The sequence below is a fragment of the Pararge aegeria genome, chromosome 27, assembly GCF_905163445.1.
Source record: "Pararge aegeria chromosome 27, ilParAegt1.1, whole genome shotgun sequence".
Taxonomy (NCBI): domain Eukaryota; kingdom Metazoa; phylum Arthropoda; class Insecta; order Lepidoptera; family Nymphalidae; genus Pararge; species Pararge aegeria.
In genome coordinates, this window is record NC_053206.1 from 582769 (window position 1) to 597108 (window position 14340).

The 14340-nt window shown below is 36.2% G+C and overlaps 1 protein-coding gene across 1 annotated transcript in view; it reads right to left on the reverse strand.

Annotated features, from left to right (window-relative positions):
* Positions 1 to 10728: 10728 nt before the first annotated feature.
* The window catches only part of LOC120635878 (gastrula zinc finger protein XlCGF57.1-like), a 32809-nt gene continuing 29197 nt past the window's right edge, over positions 10729 to 14340 (reverse strand). The window contains exon 4 of the mRNA XM_039907087.1: positions 10729 to 13048. Within this exon, the coding sequence (XP_039763021.1) occupies positions 10794 to 13048 (2255 nt within the window). The 3' untranslated portion in view covers positions 10729 to 10793. The remainder of the gene's footprint in view (positions 13049 to 14340) is intronic.

The following is a 14340-nucleotide window of genomic DNA, read 5'->3' on the forward strand; positions in this document are numbered from 1 at the left end:
ACAAAATAGGTATTTGTCTAATTTTTGAACTCCCAAACTTACTTTTAACAGATATTCAATTACTGGTGAAATTACTTATACAATTTTTAACTGCCTCGTTGGTTAAGTGGTTTCGCATATTTAACTACGAGATGTCATAAGACGATGGTATAGCTGCAACAAATTTGATGGCTAGGTATTTGAAAAAACTATTGCCGACGCGCTAAGCCTGTCTTGCGCCGTAGAGTGCGACAGATACAGCTGCATCTCAGACCGATTACACGTGTAAACATTTAAAGAAATTGACATTTCGCATTACCCTGCTTTCTCATCCAAAACTTAGCCGATTCAATTATTTTTAGAACCAAAAACTTAAGAAAGATTACGTTTAAGCTTCTCCTTTTTTCTATTATGTTATTTCTTTATCATAATTGTCTTTGAGTCATGACGGAAAAGGGTGATTTATTGGTAATTTCAGAGGGTCAGATTGTCAAAAGGATTTATCATTTCAAGAAAAAATAATGGTAGCGACATGTCTACATTAGACTTTTAGGATTTTACGAAAAAAATACTTCGATAATAGCTTTGGGGCCTCGTAAACGCATGCAACTGTGTGAGTGGGCTGGTACGCACGTTTGTTCGTGGTTCCATACTGCTTTAATATGTTTACTGTACCAGAAGGATGTAGATTTTATTCGGGGCAAGCGCTGGGGACATTTTTTTTTTTATTAGTTATTAATTGATAATGATTGAGACACTATTCCACATAATCTTTAGGGAAATCATATACATATTTTTATAAGTGTTTCTTTTTTGTTTCAACTTTCAAATTCAAATTCAAAATTCATTTATTTCAAGAAGGCCTAATATAAGCACTTTTGAAACATCAAGTCTGTCTGTGTGTAGTGACTCTACCACCGGTTCGGAAGGCAGATTCCACCGAGAAGAAGCCGGCAAGAAACTCAGCAGTTGCTCTTTTCCAACATCAACAATTTACATTTTACATTTCAAAATTCATTTTTCTATCTTGTGAGAGATGACAGCGGAGCCGGATGCTTCCAAGCAACCTTGTCATTAAGACATTCATCAATTGTATAATAACCTCGCTGTAATAAATGTGTTTTAACACATACATTAAACTTATGCATTGGTAGGTCCAAAATAACCTTAGGAATCATATTATAAAAAAAATACTTCGATAATAGCTTTGGGGCCTCGTAAACGCATGCAACTGTGTGAGTGGGCTGGTACGCACGTTTGTTCGTGGTTCCATACTGCTTTAATATGTTTACTGTACCAGAAGGATGTAGATTTTATTCGGGGCAATCGCTGGGGACCATTTTTTTTTAATAGTGATATAATGGTTTAGTATCAAGTAATCGTAATATTGACATTTTTAAAAAAAGGATAAATATTTTTAAAGCACTGTTCCACATAATCTTTAGGGAAATCATGTACATATTTTTTTAAGTGTTTCTTTTTTGTTTCAACTTTCAAATTCAAATTCAAAATTCATTTATTTCTAGAAGGCCTAATATAAGCACTTTTGAAACGTCAAGTCTGTCTGTGTGTAGTGACTCTACCACCGGTTCGGAAGGCAGATTCTACCGTGAAGAAGCCGACAATAAACTCAGCAGTTGCTCTTTTCCAACATCAACAATTTACATTTGACATTTCAAAATTCATTTTTCTATCTTGTGAGAGATGAAAGCGGAGCCGGATGCTTCCAAGCAACCTTGTCATTAAGAAATTCATCAATTGTATAATAACCTCGCTGTAATAAATGTGTTTTAACACATTCTTTAAACTTATGCATTGGTAGGTCCAAAATCACCTTAGGAATCATATTATTATGGAGGGTAGAGGTAAGGAGGATCATCTGTGTATATGAAAAAGTGTCGTCAAAATGTATTAAATTAGGATGGCGCCACATTTGCATCAAGGTAACTCTTAAAAGAAGCGCCAAATATTGTTAGAGTAGGCTTGAAAAATAAACAAGGAAGTAAGGTTATATTTACCACAATATTTTGTACAACGTAAGTATGGAGAACGTAAGTTGTTGAAATTCTCAATAATTAACTACTTTAGTCGATAATGACATTAAATTTTTTAACTCGGCATACTTCAATTCATCTACGATTGCTACATTCATACCATACCCTGTGCATCCACCAGCGCCATTGTGGAGGATTTTTGAACTGTTATTTAGCGCAGTGTCAGGACACTTTTTCAACTTTTCTCCCATATAAGATGACTCTCCTTACCTCTACCCTCCATACATATTATAAAAGCGTATACTCAGTCCCACAAATGACTTCTGCACCTTTCGCAGACGATATGCAGATGTCACTAATTTATAACCATTTCTTTACTTTCTGTTTAATTTAATTCCAAGTTGTGTACACATACTTTGGGTTGTAGCTTAGAACAAAACTTGTTATTACTTATACTTAGATCTACTTTTAGTTATTACCTGTTTTGTGTACCTCATAACAATAAACAATATAGATTGTAAAAAAAAAAAAAAATTGATGGACCAAGCAGAGAGCCCACCTGATGTTAGGTGGAAAACCAAAGCTATGGAGGGTAGAGGTAAGGAGAGTCATCTTATATGGGAGAAAAGTTGAAAAAGTGTCCTGACACTGCGCTAAATAACAGTTCAAAAATCCTCCACAATGGCGCTGGTGGATGCACAGGGTATGGTATGAATGTAGCAATCGTAGATGAATTGAAGTATGCCGAGGTAAAAAATTTAATGTCATTATCGACTAAAGTAGTTAATTATTGAGAATTTCAACAACTTACGTAGTACAAAATATTTTGGTAAATATAACCTTACTTCCTTGTATCTCCATACTTCCTTGTTTATTTTTCAAGCCTACTCTAACAATATTTATATTTGGCGCTTCTTTTAAGAGTTACACTGATGCAAATGTGGCGCCATCCTAGTTTAATACATTTTGACGACACTTTTTCATATACACAGATAACTCTCCTTACCTCTACCCTCCATAACCAAAGCTTATAAACAGTAATAATTCACAGAGCATGCAAGTAATGCATTTCTTATGAGACCATATTTAGCGACCAACCAAGCCCAGGTTTTATTTAAAAATCTGTAGCACTATGGTGAGTTGCGGCCATTTTGTTTCTACGGCATACGGGTGCAATACAATATCTAGTTGTAACTTTTAATTTCTTAATATTTTGCAGGAAAGATATATGTGTGTTATTTCTTTCTTTATTTCTTTACTAGCTGATGCCCGCGACTTCGTCTGCGTTTGATGTGGCATTAAATTTTGTAGTAAATCTAAAAAAAAAAATTCAGTATCGCTAAGCCTTAAAGGGGTTTGCTGCTGTCCGCTGAGGAGTTCTGTCCTCTATCTCCAACCACAGTTTGGGCAAAATTAAACACATACTATAACCTCTGTAGTACAACAATAATTAATTATTTAAATCTGTAATAATTTGTCGGAGTTATGGTGTAAAATCGTCAAAAACTCATCCCCTCTCCCAAAGGAACCGAGCTTAATGTCGGGATAAAAAGTGTCCTATATTACTTCTAACACTTGCAAGAATATGTGTACGAAGTTTCATGAGGATCGGCTAAGTAGTTTTTTCGTGAAAGCGTAACAAACAAACTTATATATGAGTACGATAATGACTCTTTGAAATCAGATATAATTAAATTCTATTTCTTTTAAAAAAAGTCGGCAACTCCACCGACGCAATCGACAGTTGAAAATTCGTACTGAACAACGAGACAGTTATGTTATCTTATGCTAAGTAATATTACAATAATAATAAATTTATAATAACATGTAGGTAGGTACACATAGATTTTTAAAGGTTTAAAAAAGCATTTAAAAAAATAATTTTTACACTGCATTCCGATTAGAATTATTTTAAAGGACAATCGGTGCCAATTACTTTTTTTCAAAATTTTTTTTTTTTAAACTAACAAAACGAATTTGACAGACCTAAACAGTAGGTAGTGTTAGTCTTTTTGAGTAAAGTATTGACGTCCGGAAAGTAATATGTGATTCCCCGGACGTCTATTAAAACCAACGAGAGAAACATTCCGTTGAGGTTTTTAGTATAATACACCAGGTATTGATAGGGAGGGGGGCTAGGGAGGTTAGTTCAGGACTTAAAAAATCATAAAGCTTATCCACCACTACAAACAAAAAAGGTGCGGTCAACTTTAAAGCAGCCTCGTTGTAACTTATGCTATTGTCGGCTTTCTCCGTGATCTAGTACAAATACTGGGTGACTAGTGTGACATATTAACGTTTATTTCGAATTCGATTTTTGAAAGTTAATTACGATTTGTATGGGATCGGAATAGCGACATCTAGTTCCAGTACAGGGAAACAGAACTGTTATTAGGTTGTCCTCATGTGTTCCGTTTGAATGCTCATCAGCTCTAGCGGCTGACTGGATTTAAATTTTTTCTTAGTGTATAGTATTCTACTAGTGAAGCCCTTTTATTTCATATTCATATTTAGGGAGTTATGAAAAAATATGTAATCCACCATTTTGTGGCGGCGCGTGGACCGATTTTTCCCACTCAAATGAAATCAAACAAAAAAAAAACAAATCAATGACTAGCACATATAATTTGGAATTTACAAAACTTATATGAAACTTGACTTTAGAAGAAATAAAAACTGGAATGCCTATTGTGAGAACAGACCAAGGATCTGTCGAAAAGCCTCAGAGCATAAACAAAATTATAATTTTCAATAAGATTTTGAACAATTACATATTTGAAAATTTGGAATTAATTTCTGTAAATACTGTTTTGTAATTTCGATCCCGAAACCCTTAGTTCGTAAAAATTATATTAATTACGAAATAAATAAATAAATATTTATAAACTGCAAATATAGTAGGCGAATCTCAATTCGGTTGCATTTTTTTTTAATTTGTTAAATCGGAATACCTTCATACACTCCTTTATGGATTTAAAAAAAAAGTCTGAGAAGGAATACTACTAAGATGGTCCCATTGTCATAAGTTTACGATGTGGGTGGGATTTTGGAGAAATCGAGGGAACTTTTCAAATATTATAGGTACACCATGGGGTTTTTTTTTATATTAACTTGTGCATCTTCCACAGGAACTACACAATAATACGAAGTTCAATATGGTTGGTAAGGAATCCATGCTAGTCAAAATAATGGAGCTGTCTGTTATAAACTAAAAAGAGTGAATTTTTTTTAACAAATAGATTGACTTTTGTTTCCACTTTGTTATACCGCTCGCTATTATACGGGTTAAATATTCAATATTTGACACATACTCTACTTGTTACTACTTTGTAATGTCACATTGGCAACAGCGCGAGTCACGACTATGGAGGGTAGAGGTAAGGAGGATCATCTGTGTATATGAAAAAGTGTCGTCAAAATGTATTCAATTAGGATGGCGCCACATTTGCATCAAGGTAACTCTTAAAAGAAGCGCCAAATATAAATATTGTTAGAGTAGGCTTGAAAAATAAACAAGGAAGTAAGGTTATATTTACCACAATATTTTTTACAACGTAAGTTGTTGAAATTCTCAATAATTAACTACTTTAGTCGATAATGACATTAATTTTTTTAACTCTGCATACTTCAATTCATCTACGATTGCTACATTCATACCATACCCTGTGCATCCACCAGCGCCATTGTGGAGGATTTTTGAACTGTTATTTAGCGCATACACTGGACACTTTTTCAACTTTTCTCCCATATAAGATGACTCTCCTTACCTCTACCCTCCATAGTCACGACTCTATCGTGCGTGCTCGCAGCGGATTGGCTAGGTACATGGAATGTATTCAGTTTCACGGTGCTATGTCACTTTATCGAAATTAAATGATTAATAAAAAAAATGGAATAAATAAATACTGAATTTTGAAATGCCGTAGAACATAAGTTGTTCGATTTAATGATAAGAACTAGCCTGAGAGTTTTACTGTATTTTTTATTTAACTCTGCACACTAGCAAGCAAGTTACCTTGTAATTTTTATATTTTTAATTGGCACCGACTTAAAAATGTCATAGAAAATACTTACACCTAATACAAAAGTAGTTTTTTCTGTTAACTACAACATTTCAGAATAAATATTATTACGAAACACTTATTACTAATGACTAGTTGAGAAACATGGAACTACAAAATATTTACAAATTTTGGTAAATAGTAGGTACTTATTATAAATTATAAATGGCTGGAGCCTTCGTTTAAGAGTGTTACTCCGAGTAAGTTTAAGAAATATTGTGTTCAATCACTTTTTTTTTGTGTACGTCAAAACATATACTTTCCGAAAAGTCACTCTTATGCCCGTTTTCACTAAACCTAGGAAACGCTTGAATCAGATGCCTAATGTTTTTGAAAATACCTGAAGGAATACAGATTTCACCAACTCTTAGAAGATGACCAACGACGTTAGGCGTTATCTTAAGCTACGTAATGTATAGGAAATATATAGGAAACTGGTAAACTGACACTTGACAGATGAAAAAAATAAATATAGTTTTTTAAATTACATACATAAGAAAAAAGAAAAATATGATAATACAAACACTAAATACCGAACCTTGTGGCAAGAATCATAACCAGTTAGGTTATATGAGTTGCTTAGTGAAAATCTTTTGGTGAAAGTAATGTAGGGCTAGAATCTCCTTTGATTAGGCGTTATTAACTTAGGCTTTGCTTTGTTCGACGTTAGTGAAAACTTGCAAACGGGCGCATAATTATTTTTATCACGCTATTCAGAGGATTTTTGTATTATCTTTTTTATATACCGATAACCTCACCAATACAAGCCCTACGTCAAAAAAATGTCGCTACGTCTCCAATAACAACGTTATTCATTTTTAACTATTTTTAAATGTTTCTGATCTGCTTTTTTTCTTCATATTTTTCCGTTTGTTATTATTCTTTTTTTTTAAATCTACACAACAACATGTAGTAGAATTACAAATAAAAATAATATTTATTGGATACAAAATACTTAATTCGATTTTTCTGGTATGTAGGTACTTACAGAATAGAGGTATCTCGGAATTAAAATAATATTTTGTTTGTTACTGATAATTTCAACTGTTGTGTCTATGAAACAGACAGCTTTGTCTATGTTTGGCCATGCCGCTAAATTAGACTTACTGCTACATCGATAAAAATTGAATTCTTATAAATAAATAATTTTGGAAGCTATATCACAGAATTAAGATCATACAGAAACCGAGTACAAGACTTATACTGAAGCATATAAAACCACTCCACTTTAGTAGACTTCACTTCATTATTTTACCTCTAATGTTCTGTACGTTTGTCATAAGGGGAAAATGTAATTATTATAGTATGTATTATTTTATTTGTGTAATCTAGTTCATTATGCACAACCAGCAGTCTGTTTTCCTTTTGTTTTCCTTATCCTCAGGTTGCCTGGCAGAGATCGCTACTAAGCGATAAGGCCGCCTTTTGTATACTGCTTCTGTATGTGTTTTTTTTGAAGTAAAACTTCGGCGCAAGGCGCAACTAGGGAGTAACTAAGATTTTTTTTATGACGGAAGTTACGTCAGACGGCTATGTAGTTTCCTATATAAGTCATATACTCCACGCTTCTTGACTTATACGCCAGCTAGTGGCAAATATCGGAATCAATAAGGATTATTTATTTCCAATATTTTCGAACGGATCAATTTTGAATAGCAAAGCGAATAAAAATTCAAGTTTTAAAAATATTTTTTTTTAAATTGCAAAGTTTTTTGAAAATCTCTAATAATACTTGTTTATTCATTACTTTTGTAAATAATAATAAAAGTTTTACTATAATCGCGCGTAAAGGTACGCACACACTTTTTAATTCTTCTTCTGTATTTTTTCTGTCCATATAGCACACAAAAAATACAGAAGAAGAGTATAAATAAATAAATAAAATGGGAAAAGTTTGTGAGCTAGCAATATTCTGCGGGTGTGAAGTGAGTCAGGCGCGGGGCGTTTACACTTTTGCACACAAGAAAATAAAAATGGCTGAACAAGGGTTCTTAATTCTGTGAGTTACATTTATGCCGCCAGTAGATTTGTTTATATTATTTTCATTGAAAATGGATCTAATGATAAATAATTACAAAGTGAAATACATTTTTGAAATAATTCCAACCGTTTACCTATACTATAGTATATAGTTTATTTCATATCGCAGCATCGAACAGCGTTAAAACCTTTAGTAACATACAACGATAACTCGTATTAAGAAGGTTTTTCTAATTTATAAATAGCATAGAGATCTGCTTTACCTACCCTGGTGGTGTACCCTGCAAACGCCACTTTGACGTCCTATAAATTCATACGTTTACAAACTCACGTCTCTCTTGTCTCCATTACTATTAAAGCTGGGTTTTCATTAAGTCAGCAACTCGGCCTAGCAAACTGGAAATAATAAAATAGTAAATTTTTTTTTTTTTTTAAGTTACAAAAATCAATTGCTAGTGGTCTCCACACTAGGTAGCCTGTATCGTGGAGACCATGAAATACTTCTCTTTTAGATTAACATAGGACGGTGACTTCCTTTTATGATCTAAATATTTATATATTATAGGTACCAAGATACAAGCAGATATATACATTTAGGTAGGGTATAATATATAAATATATATTAATAATTTGTTCGCATAAATATAAAAAATAAGAAGAAAAATATACTAGTATGTTGTAAAGGGTGAGTAAACTAAAATAACTCGAGCATTACGCGACTCGTCTTCCACCATTTATATTAGTAAAGTAGTTGGGTCCAGTAACGTCTGGTAAAATAACGCTGGGCCCAGTTGTAACAAAAAGAACCACAGACAACAACATTCCACATAGGAAATAATTCAATGCAACATTCAAGTAGTCAGACCATGGCCAGTTAAATTAATCGCGGGGGAATAAATCGGTCGAGTAACTACGCTCAGCGCTAGACCTCTTAACTCGCTTAGAACTCTGCACCGTTTACTCGCTTACATTAGCCGAGTTCGCCAGCTTTTTTTCGCTAGCTACTCGACTTGGTTGCCTACTTGACTGATGTAAACTAGGCTTTAGTTTGAAGGAATCCTTTTTCCTTATTTTGGTCGCGCATGGCATGAATTTATTTATTTTATTTTTTATCAACTATTTATCGTGCCCAAATCTCACAATATATGACGATTCGTGCGATTATATATATATGATCGCACGAATTTCGATATCTGCAAAAACTACTTCCTATCCAGATAGGGTATATTCAACATATTAAGCCATATAGTAGCCGATGTTAAAGCAAATTAAAAAGCAATAAAAAAAAAGACATGTACGAAATAGAAGATTCCTAAGAAACTGTAATGCCGTGAGAAGTTTTTTTGTGGTGGGTCAAATAATCCTTTCGCACGGATTTCTTTGAGCATATGTTACAACCGTAAGGTTCAGCGCCAACGTGCAGCCGATAACCCTTGCCCTTTCACTTACATTGGTCGAGTTCGTCTGCTTTTAATCGCTAGCTACTCGACTCGAACGCCTTCTTGACTAATGTGAAGTAAGCTTTACGAAGGAACGGGGATTTCCCTCTTTCAAAGAGCAGGGCAACAATTCATTAAGAGCAAATCAAAAAGCAATCTAAAGAACCCAAATATAACCCTTGCCCTTTTATTTGCATTGGTCGAGTTCGTCTGCTTTTAATCTCTAGCTACTCGACTCGAACGCCTACTTGACTAATGTGAAGTAAGCTTTACGAAGGAACGGGGATTCCCCACTTTCACCGAGATAGACATGAATTTATTAAGAGCAAATCAAAAAGCTATAGAATGAACCCTAATATAACCCTTGACCTTTTACTTACATTGTTCGAGTTTGTCAGCTTTTAATAGCTAGCTACTCGACTCGGTCACCTACTTGACTAATGTGTAGTAAGCTTTAGTGCGAAGGAACGGGGATTCCCCTGTTTCAAAGAGCAGGGCAAGAATTCATTATAACATCATTATAACCCAAATATAACCCTTGCCCTTTTATTTACGTTGTTCGAGTTCGTCTGCTTTCAATCTCTAGCTACTCGACTCGAACGCCTACTTGACTAATGTGAAGTAAGCTTTACGAAGGAACGGGGATTCCCCACTTTCACCGAGCAAGGCATGACTTTATTAAAAGCAAATCAAAAAGAAATCGAAAAAACCCGAATATAACCCTTGAGTTTCATTGGTCGAGCTTGGTCAGCTTTAATCGCTAGCTACTCGACTCGCTCGCCTACTTTACAAATGTGTAGTAAGCTTTAGTGCGAAGGAACGGGGATTCCCCTCTTTCACCAAGGTAAGGAGAGTCATCTGTGTATATGAAAAAGTGTCGTCAAAATGTAATAAATTAGGATGGCGCCACATTTGCATCAGGGTAACTCTTAAAAGAAGCGCCAAATATAAATACTGTACTATTTACTGTTTACGAAATAAAATCACTCTAAACGCACGTTTGGTTATAATAAATCTGTAAGGTTATATTTACCACAATATTTTGTACAACGTAAGTTGTTGAAATTCTCAATAATTAACTACTTTAGTCGATAATGACATTAAATTTTTTAACTCGGCATACTTCAATTCATCTACGATTGCTACATTCATACCATACCCTGTGCATCCACCAGCGCCATTGTGGAGGATTTTTGAACTGTTATTTAGCGCAACAACTGGACACTTTTTCAACTTTTCTCCCATATAAAATGACTCTCCTTACCTCTACCCTCCATAATTTATTAAGAGCAAATCAAAAAGCATTCGAAAGAAAGACATATATACAAAATGGAAGCTTCCTAAGAAACTGCAACGCCGTGAGAAGTTTTCGTGTGATGTGTCAAATAATCCTTTCGCACGAATTTCTTTGGGCATTTGTTACAAACGTAAGGTTCAGCGCCTATGTGCAGCCGCATGTGTCTCGTCAGATAGTCCTTCCGCGCGTATTTCATGTGGCAAAAGTTGCACGAAAAGCTTTTATCACACATGTGCACCTTCATATGTCGAGTTAGATAATCCTTCCGGGCGTACTTCGTGTGGCAAATCTCGCAGGCGAACGGTTTCGCTTCGGTGTGCAGCTTCAGAGTGCTGTTCAAATGACCTTTGACTGAGCATTTATAATTGCAAATGTCGCAAACTTTCTCGCCCGTGTGCACCTTCATGTGGTCAATCAGGTAGCGTTTCTGGGAAAACTTCTTTGTGCAAGCGTCACAGGAATAGGTCGTCTTGTCGTGGACATTCATGTGCCTTTTCAAAGAGCCTCTGGCTAAACAGACAAAATCGCATTTTTTGCAGGAGTACGGTTTATCGCCGGCGTGCGATTTCATGTGCAAGTTGAGATTAACTTTTTCTCTATATTTCTTGTTGCATACTTTACAACTGAAAGGTTTCTCACCCGTGTGCTGCCTCTGGTGTCTTATTAAATAGTATTCCAGCGCAAACTTGTAACTGCAGTACTCGCAGCGATGGAAACCGTCCTCGGAATGAACTGCCATGTGCCTTCTCAGAGTGGTTTTGGCTGAAAAGCTTTCGCGGCAAATCCTGCAAGAGTAAGGCTTCTGTCCAATATGAATTCGCATGATGTGACTGCTCAAAAGAGATTTCTGTGCGAATTTCCTCTCGCAATGGTCGCACTGGAATATTTTCTCCACAGGGTGTACTTTTTCGTGCTTAGTTAGCATTTGTTTGAGTCTGAACTTTGCATTGCATTGGCTGCAAGAAAAAGGCAATTCAGTTGAGTGAGACTTCATGTGATTTGCTATCAGATTCCTCCATTTGAACGTAGCCTGACAAAAATCACAAATATACTTTTGCTCTTCTTCTTCGCGTCTGCTGCACGATGTGAGTAGTTTTTTCGCAAACTTCTTCTTGCAACCGTCACACACAAAAGTTTTCTCGCCAGGGGGTACTTTTTGGCGCTGTGTCAACATTTGTTTGGGCGTGAACTTCGCATGGCAACGTTTGCAAGAGTAAAATAACTTGACTTTGTGACTCTCCATGTGCTTTGCTAGGTAACTCTTTCCTTTGCACGTGGTCTGACAAACTTTACAATTGTACAGTTTTTCTTTCTCTTTGCGTCTACTTCTAGCAAGACGCCATCTTTTTGCAGATTTCTCCTTGCAGAGGTCACACACGAAAGTTTTCTTGCCAGGTTTAACTTTTTGGCGCTGAGTTAACATTTGTTTCGGCGTAAACTTTGCATGGCAACGTTTACAAGAGAAAATCGGCTCGCTTGTGTGACTTTCCATATGCTTTCTTAGGTGATTCCTTCGTTGGAATGTAGTCCGGCAAACGTCACAAGTAAACAGCCTTCCTAGCCCTTTGCGTCTGCGACTAGTTAAAAGTAATCGCTTGGCGAATTTCTTTTGGCAAGGGTCGCATAAAAAGGTTTTCGATCCAGGTTTTATTTTGTGGCGCTGCGTTGACAATTGCTGTAGCGTAAACTTCGCGTGGCAACGTTTACAACAATACGGTGACTCCTCTGTGTGGCACTTCATATGCTCCGCGAGGTGATCTTCACGGTTAAATGTGGTCCGACAAACATCACAAGTATACAATTTACCCAGACCTTGTTTGCGACCAGCTAGGAGTAATTTTTTTTCAAATTTTGCCTTGCACCGGTCACATACAAGAGATTTCTTCCCGGGTGTTTTTTTGAGATTATTCAACATTTGTTTGGGCGTGAACTTCGCATTGCAACGTTTACAATAGGCGAACTTGGGTGCGTGACTCTTTATGTGCCTCGATATGTGGTTCTTGCGTTTATATGTAATGTTACAAATATCGCAAATAAACAATTGATCGACTGGATTCTTTCGCTTGGACTTGTCATCACTTGATATATTTCGTCGGTGATCTTTAGCACCAGCTGCAGTTTTCTTTGGTTTACAGTAAAGGTCAGGTATGGATTCATCGTCTGTGTCGTCTAAATTAAACGGTCTCATGTCGTCTAGCAATAGATTAGTATCATCTTCTTCCATTTTTAAAAGAGAAACAGTCACTCTTCGCAGACCGAAAATCTCTGAAATCGTTCGTTTCTTCGGCGATGATGCGCCTGAAACGTAAAAGTTTCGCTTAATAAAATTACACTTGAGTACATTACATTCAAGAAACGATGTTGTGTGTATCTTTCTGAACATGTTTTGAAGTTATACTTCATTAGCTAGCCGCGTTAGGAAAAAATCATGGGAGTGAAATTACAATAAAGAAATACGCGCACATGGTTACACGATTTTAACAGGATGAAGGTAGTTGCGAAACCGAGTGAGAGGGGAATATATCGTCCGCCAGCTCACTTTTTACGATGCGCGCGCAGAACATCACAAAAAACCAACACCCTGAAGTTAGCTATAAGGTTTGACAGTGTACTCTTTTAATTGCCAAAGTCTGCGGGCTCATTCCGGTGATTCAATTGATTCAATTAGTAGTTACTGAGTTCATCGCGTTCAAGTAAACAAACAAACAAGCTCTTCAGCTTTATATATTAATACCGTTGGCTTTATAGAAGTGGAAGAAGGCGCCCGGCGGCCCAGTGGTGCCATGCGCGTGAGCTGCGCGCGGTTCTGGACAGTACTTGGACATTGCAATATTACTTTATTTTTCTAAAATAAAAGAATTTTTCTAAAATAAACGTCGCCAAAGTTATTCCTCATTATATCAGCTATCTGCCAATAAAAGTCCCACTAAAATCGGACCAGCAATTTCAGAGATTAGCCGGAACAAACAGACAGACAGACAAAAATTATAAAAATGTTATTTTGGTGTATGTAAAATGTTATTTTGGTCCACTGCTGGACGTAGGTCTTTGGTAGGGAGTTCCACAATCCACGGTTCTGGGCCGTTTGCCTCCAGCGACTCCCAGCGTCTCGCCTGATGTCATTCGTCCACCTCGTTCAAGGGCCGATCTACGCTGCGTTCACTGGTGCGGGGTCGTTTTTCCAGCACATTAAACCCTAACGTCCATCGTTTCTCTGAGTTATGTGCCCTGCCCATTGCCACTTCAGCTTGGCGACTCGCTGAACTATGTCGGTAACTCTAGTTTTTCTACGGAATCACGTAGATTTGATCACGTAGAGATACTCCAAGCATAGCTCTCTCCATCGCCCGCTGAGTGACTCTGAGCTTTCTTATGAGGCCCATAGTTAGCGACCATATACCAAGACAACCGACCATATATATTCTTATACATGTACTTAGTAAAAAACGGTTATTTCAATATTACAAACCGACACATCAATTATATTATACTAGCTGTCGCCCGCGACTTCATCTGCGTTCGTTTTTAAGACACATGTGGCATTCAATTCAGGTGTAGTTCTATTGAAATTTAGCTCCTATCACTTACAA